A 14,374-nucleotide genomic window follows, 5' to 3' on the forward strand; every position below is an offset into this window, starting at 1 on the left:
TATGTGTGTGTGTATGTGTGTGTGTGTGCGTGTGTGTACACAGGCGTTTACGACGAGACAAAATGTCTCAGGCACGGTCGGCAGTTCCGCTTGCACTTCAGGGACAGCTGGGGGAGGCGGAAAGAAGTCCGAAAGAGGTATCAAAGTACCAAAGTAAAACCCCAAGTCACGAACCCAGGGGGAGAGCCAGCTCCCCCCCCCCCCCGCCCCCTCCTGCGGCCCTGGGAAGTGAAAGATGGTCGCTTTCCAGCTGGAAGGAAGGAAGCCTCAAAATTCCCAAATCAAAAATTCCGTGTATGAGTGTATTTGTATGTTTATATATATGTGTGTGTGTGTATGTACCATTAAATAAATTAATAATATAAAAATAATTCAACTGTGCAGTCTCGCTGCCGTCTCTCTGTCACAAAGCATAGCAATGCTGGCGCTGCCGCCTTAGCGGTGGCGGCGACGGATCTGTGCTTCAGTCGCCAACGCCTGACCGTCGGGGGACGGAAGAGCCTCAACAGATTTTGAGGAGTTAAAACATATAATGCCGTTAATAGTAATATAAGCCTTGGTCTTGGTCGTACTCGTCGTACTCGCTGTCGTGCACGTCTATCACGTCATCCTCTCCGGATGACGTGTCGTCACGGCCGCCGCCACCGCCGCCGCCGCCGCCACCCTGATGCCCTCGAACACCGTCTGCACCGCCGACGGCAACACCCCCAACATCGTCGCCGCCGCCGCCGCTGTAGCCTCCTTCCGTACTCCGTTCCTCAGGCAGCAGCATGTCATTCACCTTCCGCCGAACAGTCTGTTATTTGGGGCGCCAATTTGGATGTCAAAATATAAATATTTGTTTCCAAATTTGGCGCCAATTTGGAGACAGACAGACGAACAGGCCCAGAAAGGCCCAGAGCACCAGGGGCTGCACACTCGCACTCGAGCAGTAAATTGCGAACCAGCTATACATCCGAAACCACTCCGAATACGAACTGCCGGGCAGCTGCCCGCCCTGAAACCACTCGCCTAACCAACAGCACCCACCTTCTGTAGCTGCACCTTCATCCACTCCTGTGCCACGTGCCGTACAGGTGCGAGGTGCCGTACGGTACGAAGACACGGCGACGACGGAGGAGGAAAGCCACCGTCGGGGGGTGTCCGGAGACAGTAACAAACCGAGAGGAGAGGAGACGAGGGGGTTCGGGAGGGTGTCCGGGAAATATGTTGGATTACACCCCCGGGAGGGGGGGGGGAAAAGGGGCTGGGCGGCTGAGGCGGCGGGGGGGAGGGGGAAGAGCCCTGAGCAACTCTCCCTCTTTATGTGTGGACTAATTCAACCCGTTCCTTCCTCAGCCTCTCCCAACCCAGCTCAACTTCCGAAAACACATTCAAAGACCGCAACTGATGCGGCACTTATGGGTCACCATGCGATGCTATGGAAATTGCCTCCCAGGAGAGGGTTTGTACGGCTGTACGGCGGGTTCATCCTGGGGGGTTGGGGGGGTTAAGACGAATCACTACTGGCAAATGAAGCAGACACCGGGGGGGGTGTTTGGGGCGATACACACACATACACACACATATACACACACATACACACACACATACACGCACCTGCAGATGGAGCGCATACACGTGCGATACGTAGTGAATGAACGTCCAGGCGTCGGGCTGCGGGTCCTCCAGCTCCGCCGCCGTCGTGGCGCCGCCACCGTTGCCGTACATCAACGATAGACGACCAGCACGACTTCGCTCCAACGCCGCCCAGAGAGCCTGCTGAGGTAATCCCCAGAGGTCAGCTGCGTTGCCCCTGCCGTACACGGGGCCCGCCGCGTTACGGGTTGCGTGTCCGCCACCGGCGTCACTGCCACTCCGGGGGCGGCGGCGGGATGGCTTGCCGTGGTTTCTGCTGCTGCTGCTGCTACTGGCGCCGCCGCCGTTGCCGCCGGCGTCTGTACGAGCTTGGTCCTCCGGCGTCCCGCTCCGTTTGCTGTCCTTGGCGTTGCCGCTGCTCCGACCTTTACTGCTACTGCTGCTGCTACTGCTACTGCTACTGGTACTGCTGCTGCTACTGCTAGTGCCGCCACGTCCGCTTTGGCTGGAGGCGGCTGCCGACTTGCCGGGCACCCCCTTGCCCTCTCTGAATTGCGCCTTGCTACTGCCGCCGCTGCCGCCGCCTTTAGGAGCTTCCGCCGGGGGTGCCGTACCCTGTATGTTGTCCGCTTTCCTTTTCCCTTTGCCGTTGCTACTACTGCCACTTTTCCGGGGCCTCAATGCCGACGATGCCGACGACGATGGCGACGACGGCGTTGATGATGACGATGACGATGACGCTTTCCTATCCCCGGCAGTGGCGCCGTCAGCTGCAAGAAGGGTGCCGTTGTGAAATGCCGTCGCCGCAATGTACGCATCCAGCAGGCTGCCGCCGAAGCCGCCGCCGCCAGCGGCGTTAGTAGTGTTGTTGCCGGCGCCGTGGAGATAGGTGTCGCTTGAATTCGCCCGTTGATCTCCAGTTCCAAATTTGGATCCATGGCCGCCGCTGCTGCCGGATCTAGATTCCGAAAGCGCCAACCGTCGCTCCACATCGAGCTCCAAGGAGACCCGGTAGAGGTGCAAGATCTGAAGCTCGGCCTGTACGGCAATGGATCACGCAGGACACCATGTGCGGAATTCCAGCAGGCGGCGGCGGCGGAGGAGATCAATGTTTTTCCTTTATTTGTGGGTTTGAGGGTTTTAATTTTTTTTAAAATACCCATTTTATTTTTGTTTCTGATTTTCAAGTAACCCAAACGGGGACGAGGAATTGAAGGACATAGTCCTTCTGCATAATGCAAACAAACAGTTATTACTATTGTTATTGTTATTATTATCATTATTATTATTAGATTTTTCCATTATTATTATTATTATTACTGTGTATTATGTGCATACACAGTATGTATACACATACATGTGTATATGTATATGTAATCTAATTAATATAATTATATTACAAGCAGCAATTATTATTACTCCTATTTTTGAGAGCACCAAGTGGATCCGGATGCCGTACCTCAAGCTCGGCTTGCCGTACGCCGCCAGCCGCCAGACGCGCCTCCAGGTCCTGTTCGCGTTGCCCCGCCGCCCCAAGCATAAGGCCCATACCCGCCACGGCCGCCACTATCACCAGTGCCTGCCGTTAGCGTCGTCAATGTGGTCGTTAGTGCCGTTATCACGATTGCCGTTTTTATCGGTATTTGTCCTTCCGTATCAACGGAACGAGAGGACGACGGACGAAGGAAGACGTCGTACGCGATGTACGGCTGTGGATTTAAAGCGGCCTCTTCAAATGCGTCGCGAAGCGAAATATAATGTGTTTGCATAATTTATAATCTAAAGGTGGTGTCCACGATAATCCCCTTCGGGAAATTCAGTCCAGTCAGAAATTACAAAACAACACTGTTATATGTTATGTAATAGAGTAGCAGCACATTAACATCATAGACCACAGAGCAACATTAGCAGCACCTCTACCGTAACCGCAGCAACAGCAACAGCGACAGCAACAGCGACAATCGCAATCGCAACGCATCATCATCATCAGGCCCTTGAGACGTCGTACCAGCAGCGCCAATGACGTCAGCGATTTCGTCCTCAGGCTCCGAAACCGGTGTGACCACTCCACCTCCAAAGACATCGTCACTCGCTCAACCTAGGTGAGGTGAGGGCGGGAGGAGGGGGGAGGAAGGGGAAAAAGGGGAGTGCGGCCGGGGAGATGGGGCTTCACACGGGTTTGGGTTCCATGCAGGCACGCAGGCATGCAGGCAGGCAGGGAAGGGGAAAGAGATTCCGGAGAACATATCTCTTGTCGTACTTTATCGCAAGTACAGAAGTATCCCCCTTAGGGACTTTAACAAACTCCCTAAATAAAAAGCATAAAAACGTCAATCACGGGCGCATATCGAAACCCCCCAACAGCAGCTCCAGAAACCTTACATACATACATATAACGGACACGACGAAGGCCCCACAACCCACAACAACCTGCGCTTGCAGCATACGCTGCCGGGCCTCGTACGCCGCCGCAGCGTCGCTCTTGTCTCCCAGTTGCACTGCCCGCGCCACCAGCCACTTGAGCTCGCCCTCGTTCACCACCTTGCTGCCCGTGATGGCGCCGCCCCACCGCCCGAACCGAACCTTGACAGGACAGCAGCCCGCAGATGTATGTATGTATGTATGTATGTATGTAGTATGTAGTATGTAGTATGTAGTATGTAGTATGTAGTATGTAGTATGTAGTATGTAGTATGTATGTATGTATGTATGTATGTATGTGCGTGTGGGATTCTAATCAACACGTGTGATTATCATCAACTTGAACAAAACAAAATTTAGTAAACTCTAAAAAAAACTCAATCAGCCACGTCTACAATTCCATTGGAGGATCCTAACACACGTCGCTGGTGGCTACAGAGCTGGCGCGCTTTGGTATGAAACTATCTGTGTTCGTGTACCACTGTGTATTCCACATTGGAGCCCCCCCCCATCGCGGGGCTCCGAAGATCATTTTAAAGCGCACACAGGTACACGCACAGAGACAGACGCACATACAGACACACACACACACACAACGACAGGCGTCCACGTCGTCTGGCCTCCATCTCCTTTTTTGTCGTACCTGACTAAGAGTGTACGCCTGTACGGGTACTCCGCTATCCGTATAATCCGACGTGAGCCGAGCCAGCTGCAGGGAACTGGCCACGTCATCAATTTGGAGAATCCGGATCCCGAAAATTCCGGATCCAGACGCGTACGACACCACCACGCCGTCGTAGTCGCCCAGCTTGACTAGCGCACCTGGTTTGTATACGCATATGAGAAATGGGAAATTGGGAATGGTGTTATTATTCCTGATCTATTGTTTTAAGTGAGCTGCGGGATGGAAAAGGGCACCGCGGGGATTACACAGGAGCAATGTGCTTACTCTCCATTCACTCACTCACTCCATTCACTCCTTCATTCACTCACCTACGAAATTGGCCATATCGTTGTCCCGCGTGCGCTCCTCCTCGCGACTGATCGTAACCATCTTATCGGATCGTACTTCACATGAGTCATCGTTGGTCTTGATCTTTACGACGTACTGCGTGCTGGGTTTCAATTTCTTGATCTCGTACTGCAAAACCCGCCGTGCATGCCGTACGTGTTACACGGAGGACAGAAAGGGGGAGGGTGCATGAATAAAAATATTATATAATATAATCTAACATAACATAATGTGATATAACATAGTATAGTGTAATACAATTATTATATAATATTATATTATATTAAACTATATTATATTATACTATATACTATATTATACTATATTACATCATATCACATCATATCATATCATATCATATTATATTATATTATATTATATTATATGATATGATATGATATTATACATTTTATTAAACCTGCTTCAGAAAGCTATACAGAATTGCTGCCTCCACAAAAACCTCCAGGAGTGTGTGTCTCGATGTTTTTTACTTCAGACCCACCCCCCACCCCCCAACTGCCTCCCCATTCACGTTCGTTACCCCCCTCCCCTTCCGCCCTCTAAAAACAACAGAACCCCCAAAATACAAACAAGCAAACCCAACAGCAGGCTCAGCCCAAAACACAGCTTACCTCAAAGTACTGAGCCTCACCCAGCATGGGTTGCCGTACAGCTAGCTCCGGCCCCAATATGGACACGGGCGTCAACGTCACCTGAGTTCCAAACACCGCCCCAACTTTCTGCAGTACGGCAGGCGAAAAGTGCGGGAAGAGTCGACAGCCATGACGTCAGCAACAGCAGCACCGCAACTTTGACTCCAAGGATGCCCAGCGCCTTTCCCCAACAAAAAGAGAGGGGGAATGAGATCTCACATTCCCGGATGCCGTACGTGGAGAACAAGGCATATGTGTGTGTGTGTGTTTAGCAACCCGACCACACCTTAAATCAGAAGCTTCGGGAAGTTCGCGGGAAGCATTTATCCCCTCATCGACTGACGGCTATGGCATCCCTACCCTAAGGCACTGTCATAAACTGGTGTGTACATCATCAGAGGTATTGTGTACGACACGGAGAACTGAAGCGATCTCTGGTACGGCGTCCCACAGATCTGGATCTGGATCTTTAGCACACCAACCTTGTAAAAGATTTTGAAGGTCTCACTGTACGGCGCGGCTTGGTAGAACCCGATGACGAGCGCCGAGGAAGAGGACCAGACCTGCTCGTGTGCGGGGGTGTCATTTCCATTTTCTATATCAAAAAACCTGAAATCCGGGTACAAGAATTCAAAGAATTCCAGATCCAGATCCTAAAAATGTCCTCTCGATGTTTAATTTGGCAGACGTTTGATATACGGATGTATAGGTGTACGGCAGCATTGGAAGTCCTTTAGGATTCCTTAAACCGGAATTCATCCGTACCATTACAGATACTTGATACATTAAGAAATGAACAGCAGGTGTTAAAAATGCGAACAGACCGGAATTTCAGCCCTCTTTCTAAGTCTTATCGGAAGCCATATAAAGATCTGAATCTGTTTCGCTTCATTGGGGATCCATCCGATCATCACTGAAAGGACACCGCGTCTAGATTTGGACCGGCATAATCCCAAATTCTGCCAAAAACAAGAAAAACATTACAACCATAAAAAATAGCCATAAAAAATAATGGATGAGTGGAAATGACTGCCTGTGTGCTTTAAAAAGGATCTACGGCAGCCGTACAGCACGTGACAAAATCTGAGGTGGCATGGTCCCTGTTGGCAATGGGGGAGGCGGAGGATATGGCGGTGGTAGACGGTTGCAGACCATTTGTAACCCCCTGAGCCGCCACCGCGGCTGCAGCTACCGCCGATGCCGGGGGACAGGGCTAAGCTTTTCCATGTGCCATTCGTTCCTTCCCCGTGCGTTCTTGCGTTTGCGGAACCCAATTCCGCGGTGTGTCCCTCTTCAACTCCCGACATTACCTTTACGGGCTTTGACAGCTGTCCGGGCTGAAGCACCAGGCGGCCTTGAGGAGGCGGCGATGGCGTGCTGAGCAGAGCATCGCCAACCTCCGGCTGCTGAAACGCCATCTGCCTAGCGAGGTGGATGAGGGCAAGCCTTGCCCGTCCTGTACTGTTCGGTCAAGCTCTGCACCGCGCTGGCAACCGTAACATGCTCTGTTCTTGTGGCGTTCGAGATGACAGGGTGTATTCGAAAGTAACTACTGATAAGCAAAGTGTTGTTGGGACTGAAGGGATCTTTTATTATTGTCGAGAAGTGTCTACTCGCCCCCTTGATGATATCCGGAGTTACCTTTGTTAGGAGATAGTTGACGATGTGCCTTGGGTCAGGCGCACCAGTGATAACTTCAGATCAAACTGCATATATTGGAGTACAATATGATAAAAGAAGTGGCCAAACATGCGGACCTTAGCTTAAGTCGGCCGGTGCAAAAGGTATCGGCGTAAACTGCCGTAACGAAAGCAGTACCGGCACAAAAAGACGAAGTGAAGATTTTGCCCATGGCCATCATCCTGCAGCAAATACAATTACAAACACATCCTTAAGCGGTGCTATCAGAGTACAAGAATGGCTTTGGTAAGCAAATAATCTCAGAGTCGAGCTATCGGCAGAGATGCATTCTGCCCTTCCCTTGCAACGCAGCAGCATGAAACTAATCCAATACTCTTTATGTTTTCAGGCATCAATTTCCCGCGTCAATGGCCGAGTCGGCACCCGCGTCGCTGCCGCCGCTCGCCGTGTGGTAGGCACTTCGGGTATCATTGCGCCGCATTCCTTAACGCCTATCCTACTCTCCATGTTCATCGTATTTCCATGTTTTGACCACATAGCTTATAGCTCAACAGTCTTCGAAGCCCTCCTTGTGTGGGCTGTGATGATCTGAATTGCATATCGCCGCGCGTTACTTCTTGCTAATGGATGTCGACACAGGATACGTCAGCCCGTGTCTTTCTGTTATCAAGCCGTTCGTAGTTTGCCTCGGGATGTGCTGCCGAAAGCGTCGTGACATCTATATACTTCGTGCTGCGGGTCTCGCACCCAGCCGCAAGACAGGTGCCTCTGTCTATTGAACGCATCGCTGTGACGTCTGCGGGCGTCTGGAAGGGGCATGGAACAGGCGGCAAGCAAACAGCCCCCCAAAAGCAAAACCGAAAATAAGAAAAGGAAAAAAAGGGGAACGAAAACCGAGGTGATACCCTGTAGGGGACACCATGTCGTTTATTCCCCCTTTGGCTTTCCAAAGAGGATCCCCCTCAATGGGAAAATGACACCTAGGGGAATCACTTCCGTTTTGTTCTTTTCACAAAAAGGATATTTTGCCAGAAGATTATCCGAAAGGGGACATTCAGAAGTGGGGAAAGGAAGGAGCCCTTACCCTTCGGTCAGTCTTAATGAGGAATCCTCCGAATCCGAAGGGATGCGCAAAACGCGTTCAGGCAGGTGGGCGTTACGAAATCTCTGTAGCACTTACGAAATCCTATTCCCCTGCCCCCAGCCCCCAACCCATCACCTGTTTGAGTCCTCTTTTTTGCTTTTTGCTTTTTTTAGATTGAATACCGAAAACGAAAACAAATGATTGAAGCAAACCTGGTGCGCACCTTCCTTCTTCATCCCAACCTGACCATCTCTCCCTCCCTCCCTCCCTCCCCCTCCGCGCGCGGCGCCCTCAAGACTGTGGCGGTTCGTGCCGCCCATAACCCCGCCGCCATCACTAAGAAGGTAAGAGGCAGCCTGCAACGGCAGCCTCTCTGCTCCTAATTTGAGCTTCCTGTCGTGTACGACAGTGTGCAGCAGTCGTACAAAGTTCCTCGTAACGTGCAGAGCGGCATTTCACTACGGTTTTATTGTGTGTGGGGGTCCGTTTTGGGAGCATTGGCACATACATACATACATACATACATACAAACACACACGCGTGTATATGTCGTATAAGAAGTGGATCAAGGGCAGCATTGTACGGCACGAACGATGGGTGTACGGCAGCAATGAGGTCCCGATGGAAGGCCGGCAGTGCCGTACAAAGCGATGTCATGCCATCTTCTTGTTTTTCAACAACGAATTGTACACGTGGCAAAGAAAGATCCGCTGCGGCAGTGCCAGGGAGTAAGGGAAGCGAGTCGCAAACCTGAAACTCTTTCGAAATTGAGGAGTTTCAGGACAGAAGCTGAGATAATTGCTTATTGGTTTTCCTTATTGGCTTGCTTCAGTGGATCCTCAGCCATTGTCGACTTTTCTTCATCTCGCTAACTCTTCTTTCCGCGCCTGGTTTTAAAGAAACGTTCCGTATATATTCGTATTTCGGCAGGTTTATTTCGATGTCGACATTGGCGGTAACAAGGCGGGCCGGATTGTGATCGGCCTGTACGGCAATGACGTACCGAAGACCGTTGAGAACTTCCGGGCGTTGTGCACTGGCGAGAAGGGCTTCGGCTACAAGGGTTCACCTTTCCACCGCGTTATCAAGTAAGCTAGGACTCATGAGAATTATGAGAGCCTTGTTGCTACCGTGTCACGATACGAAATATAATATTAAATACAGACAGATTTTGCGGACAGAGTTTAAGACGGGCAGGTCGTATATGTTATGTCATGTAATGCGCACTCTAAACATTTGCCTTCAAACATTTCCCGGATCCCCAGACTGACAGCAGATTCATTTATTGGCCACTCTCCCATAACATCCCTGCTCGCAACTTGCGTACGACACAAAACACACAAATATTCAACTTATGACACGAACACTGCATCTGTGTTGTCAACGCCGACCTCTCCTCGCCTTTGCCTGCCTGCCTGCCTTTGCCTGGCGGCGTGGCCTCTCCTTGGTGCGGTTTCTCATCTCCTCATCTCAGGCAGTTCATGATTCAGGGTGAGTGATGGTTTTACAGCTTGCTAGCTAACTGCTAACCGCTAACGACCTAACTGTGTTGCTTGCTGGCAAATGTGCACACCAAGAGTACGCGTGGCTGATGTCGTACCGAGAATTCACAACGGTGCATCTGTTCACGATAACATTTTAATATAGATGGTTAGGATTTAGGATTCATTAGGTCGTCCAGTCTAATTTATTTATTATGAATTAATCAGTCGCTGCGGGATTTATATATTATGTATGATTCCTCCAGGGCGGGCGGGGACATCCACATCGGACATGCCGTAGGGCCTTCGCAGAGCAAAGAGAGAGAGTGGGAGAGTAAAAGGAGAGAGTGGGAGAGTGAAGGGAGAAAGATATAAAGAGATGCTGATGATGATGCTGATGATCAATTTTTTATATGGCTTCCATTGTCAGCCTTTTTGATGTTATCGGTCTAGCTTTCCTTTGCTACCCCCCATAAGGCCTCCCCGCCTCCCCGAACTCGCCCTTTTCCGTACATTCGTGATGTATCTCTCCATCGTGGATCTAGGCGGCGACTTCACGAACGGTAACGGCACCGGCGGAAAGTCCATTTACGGCCGCACCTTCGCCGACGAGAACTTCAAGTGTAAGTGCGCCTTGTGCGTGTGGGTGTGTGTCTGTGTGTCTTATGTGCGTGGTTCTGCATCTCTCGACGTGCGAGGTGGGGGGAAGCGAAGATGCACAAAGGGCGTTTCTCCCCCCCTCTGACGCGTCAATCGGTTCTTTACTCAGACTTGACGAGAGCTGGTACGACAGCTTTTGGGGGACTGGTTCTCACCCCCACCCTAACCCTAACCCCCACCCCCCGCCCTTCCTGTCGCCCCACCTAATACTGGTGCTGGTGCTGGTGCCACCAACCACGACTTTCCCGTTCGCTCGCTCTTCGTGAATCTGAAGAACCCCTCCCTTTCGTTACCTCTTGCCCGTTGCTTCTGGGACACTGTTGCTTTGCCGCTGCTGGTGCTGCTGGTGCTGGTGCCCCACTTCCCCCCCTCCTCCTCTCCCCCCCTCTCCCCCCCTCCCTGGACCGGGAACGGGGCTTTACAAAACCCTGTAGACCGCCACACCGGCCCGGGCATCCTGTCTATGGCCAATGCGGGCCCGGGTACCAACGGCAGCCAGTGAGTTGTGTTTTGGGTTTTTGGTTTTGGGTTGGGTTGGGTTGGGTTGGGTTGCGATATGGGGGCTGTGTGCGTGTGCGTGTACGTGTGTGTGGGGGGGGTTGGAAGCTGTGGAAGAGGCTGTTGGGTTAACAACCTAGGGTTTGGGGATGAAGATGAAGGTGGTTGTGTGGCGTGTGATGCGCGCCCCTGGGATGGTGATTGGCGCGCGAAGGGGAGATGAGGAGGGTTTTATGAAGTCTGTGTGTATGTATGTATGTATGTGTATGCGAGTTCACGGTTATGTGCCTCCGGTTAGTGTTTCGGGGGGGGGAGGTCTCATTTGCTTGTTCTTCTTCATCCCCTGCAGGGTTCTTGCCGCTGTATATTACCCTGATGTGCTTTATAACACAATCACTGGCCTGTTATCACCAACAACAACACGCGCATACTCGCACGGTGACGAGACTTCCATTCGAACACACGGCGCGGAATGCACGGCGCGGAACTGCATATATGGACGTGGACATACATACCATACATTCCGCGCCATATATGTGTGCGCGCAGGTTCTTCATCTGCACCGTCCCCACTCCCTGGCTCGACGGCCGTCACGTGGTCTTCGGTGAGGTGGTGGAGGGCATGGATGTGGTGGCCAAGGTGGAGGGCTTTCCAACTGGAAGAGGGGACCGACCTGTGGAGCCCATCACCATCGGGGAGTGCGGCGAGCTGTGAGGGGGTCAGAAGATGGAGATGACGATGATGACGATGGTGGTGGTGGTACTGGTGCAGGAATATAACAGAGGTGTGTGAAGATGGTGGTGATGAAGATGGTGGTGATGGTGATGGAGGAATGTAACAAGAAACCTCGGGATAAAAAGTACAGAAAGAGCGGAGTAAGCTGCGGGGCTCGCGAAGGAGGCGGCCTGCAAAGGGACGAGGAGCCGTTGGTACAGAAGAAGAGTGTTAGAGGCTGTTGTTGACTTTGTCAACTACCCAACAACCCAACGGAGGTAACAGCTCTTTTGAAGGATCGTGTTGTGTTGTTCTACGACGCGACGAGGAGAAAGGGGAAGCTGTCTGTTTGTCTGTCTGTAAGAGCGTTCATACTCCACAAGCCCCGGCGCGCCCCGGAGCTGTTCTGCGAAGGTTTGGTGGGGTGGAATGGATGGATGGAGGGGTTTTAGGGTTTCGTGTTGGTGGGGGAGAAGCGGCTTTCGGGGCCCAGCCGGGGAAATACGAGAAGATGTGTATGTGGTGTGGTGTGTGTGTGGGGGGGGAAAACCAGTGTTGGAAAAAAAGGATTCATACCGTGTATTTTGGGCCGAGCCGCAAAAGCCGCTTTTCTCCTCCACAACTCCTTGTGCTTTGACAGACAGCAGGGACGCTTGGTAGCTCAGCTGGCTGTCTGCTAGTTGACGGTGTGGCCTTAAAAATGCTGATTGTTGACGATGGGGGAATATATCATTGTGCGGGGGCGGAAACGGAATATGTGGCAACATGGTGGCTGGGGACGAGATGATAGGATAGATAGAAAGCCAGGCGTAGATCATCGTTTCGATTCATAGTCTGTGCTATGTTATGTATGTGAGACATGTTTCGGATCGGCAACAGGGCCTAAACATCTGTAACGCCGTTTCTTATTAACAAATTGCCGCTCGGTATGTTTCTCTGCGCGACGCCTCGTGACAGTTAGTTATCAGTTTACCCGTGTGGTGTCATGTACGGCGCAAATGTGAAGGACCAGCCGGTATGCGCACTCGGCGTCACGCCGGCGCCGGTACTCATCAGTAAAGGCCCCGGCAGGTACGCGTCACTCACTGCTCATGCATTAGAACCGAACCCCGGCAGAGGAAGACGGGTTCTGCGGACCTTACCTTAGGGTGCGTCCTAAATTGATCATACTCGGGAGCAGGGTTCTTCAACAGGGTACCCAAAAATTCCGGTCGTGCCCGAAACCCTTTCGGGGCCCTCCCCGAAAACCTCGTTGTCAGCCTGACAGTTTTTTCGGGCAGCCCGAAACTGTCTGTAGCGGTTTTCGGGGTCAAGTTTAGCTGGATTCTTTACCGTAACATGCTAGGACGACTGAATTAACAGGTGTTTGACTTTAACTTGGAAGATGGCGCCTGGGAGCAGTCGTTCAGGCATGTGTGCGATATAGCCGCAACGCACATTTGTTTGACTGGTGACCAAGCGGGCCGTACACTGCAAGCCCGGTTTCAAGGCGCCTTCCGCGCCCGAAAACATGCAAATGAACGATTAAATATCTGTCGGTTTTTACCGAAATTGCCTTCGGGAGCTTCGGCGGGGGCCCCGAAGAAATGCTTCAAACGGCCCCAAATCCTTTCGGGATGCTCGGGGCGCACTAATTTTCCTTTCGGGCAAAACGGGAAAATCTCAAAAACTTTCGGGCCCGAATCGGGGTGAAGAACCCTGTCGAGACTGTCTCGGGCACGAAGACGACTTTGCATGGCTTGGCTTCCAAAGCCGGATGGTGTACGATGCCCAAGCGGTCGTTTCCGTTTCCTCCCAAACGACGCGCGTACAACACGCCAAGAAGGTGGTTCAAGAAGGGAAGAGCACCTCACCCTTTGTCTCTGCTCAGGCAAAAAATAGTGACAACGACACAAAAAAATAATCCAAACAATAATCTATATAGCAGGGGAAGCTGCAGCAGCAACACAGCAACTAAAAAGTGAGGTGGAAGGCGAATATTGTTGACCGAAGTGTCGCCACTACCAGCAACTCGCGCACAAAAGCCGGTCCTGGCGCTCACCTCACCCCCCTCCTTGTCGCACACCACGCGCGGCAGAGCTAACCCATACGATTTCCCCTCCCCGACTAACCGTACGAGATGTCCACCCACCTCTCCTCCACCTCAATTACATTGAGACCCCGAAATTCAGCAGGGATACACCTCCCTCTCTCTCTCTCTCTTCCTCTCTCTCTCTCCCTTGAAGTCAGCGAGAGTCCCAGTAATCCGCCATGGATGGGGCCTGAATGATTGTTAAGAGATGTGTGTGTATGTGTGTATGTATGTGTGTGATATCTATCAATTCCCATGTGATGGAGTGAAGGAGATGGAACCGCTACGGTTGGTGATCGGCAATCATAATCATTATCATGCTCGCTCCTGATTTTAACTTCCACTGCTACTGCCGCTAGTTCTAACTTTAGGTGTTGTTGCAGCTGCTACAGCTAGAGCTGTTGGTGTCTCAAATATCGCCACATCGACCCGTCGTTGTTTGCGCGATCGTTGCCCGACGTGACGTGAATGGTGCAGCAGCCCCAGAGAGCCCTCCAAACCGCATAACATACTCCTAAAACCCTAAGACGGGACTGGGGCTTCTTTAAGTGGATCGGGGAT

General features: G+C 51.8%; 2 protein-coding genes across 2 annotated transcripts; one reads left to right on the forward strand and one right to left on the reverse strand.

Moving 5' to 3' along the window:
• Positions 1–538: 538 nt before the first annotated feature.
• On the reverse strand, positions 539–6,450 carry VOLCADRAFT_91763 (uncharacterized protein; the record flags this gene model as incomplete). Its single annotated transcript, XM_002951217.1, has 12 exons — positions 539–796; positions 1,030–1,056; positions 1,600–1,784; positions 2,073–2,616; positions 3,038–3,157; positions 3,587–3,676; positions 3,961–4,161; positions 4,643–4,821; positions 4,993–5,140; positions 5,644–5,751; positions 6,147–6,227; positions 6,430–6,450. 12 exons carry the CDS (start codon positions 6,448–6,450, stop codon positions 539–541), a joined length of 1,962 nt encoding a protein of 653 aa, XP_002951263.1.
• A 1,080-nt stretch (positions 6,451–7,530) lies between these two features.
• VOLCADRAFT_81413 (uncharacterized protein) lies at positions 7,531–12,652 on the forward strand. The gene is made up of 8 exons (XM_002951143.1): positions 7,531–7,590; positions 7,694–7,756; positions 8,686–8,733; positions 9,320–9,477; positions 9,864–9,880; positions 10,416–10,493; positions 10,965–11,028; positions 11,577–12,652. Exons 1-8 carry the CDS (start codon positions 7,582–7,584, stop codon positions 11,740–11,742), a joined length of 603 nt encoding a protein of 200 aa, XP_002951189.1. The 5' UTR covers positions 7,531–7,581; the 3' UTR covers positions 11,743–12,652.
• Positions 12,653–14,374: the final 1,722 nt, after the last annotated feature.

This window comes from Volvox carteri (genome assembly GCF_000143455.1).
Source record: "Volvox carteri f. nagariensis unplaced genomic scaffold VOLCAscaffold_22, whole genome shotgun sequence".
NCBI classification, from domain to species: domain Eukaryota; kingdom Viridiplantae; phylum Chlorophyta; class Chlorophyceae; order Chlamydomonadales; family Volvocaceae; genus Volvox; species Volvox carteri.

Bases quoted from the DNA above. Each gene is read 5' to 3' on its own strand.
- VOLCADRAFT_81413 (XM_002951143.1), top strand. The intron at 7,757-8,685 runs GTAGGCACTTCG...GGCGCCCTCAAG, and splicing joins CTGCCGCCGCTCGCCGTGTG to ACTGTGGCGGTTCGTGCCGC. The intron at 10,494-10,964 runs GTAAGTGCGCCT...AAAACCCTGTAG, and splicing joins CGCCGACGAGAACTTCAAGT to ACCGCCACACCGGCCCGGGC.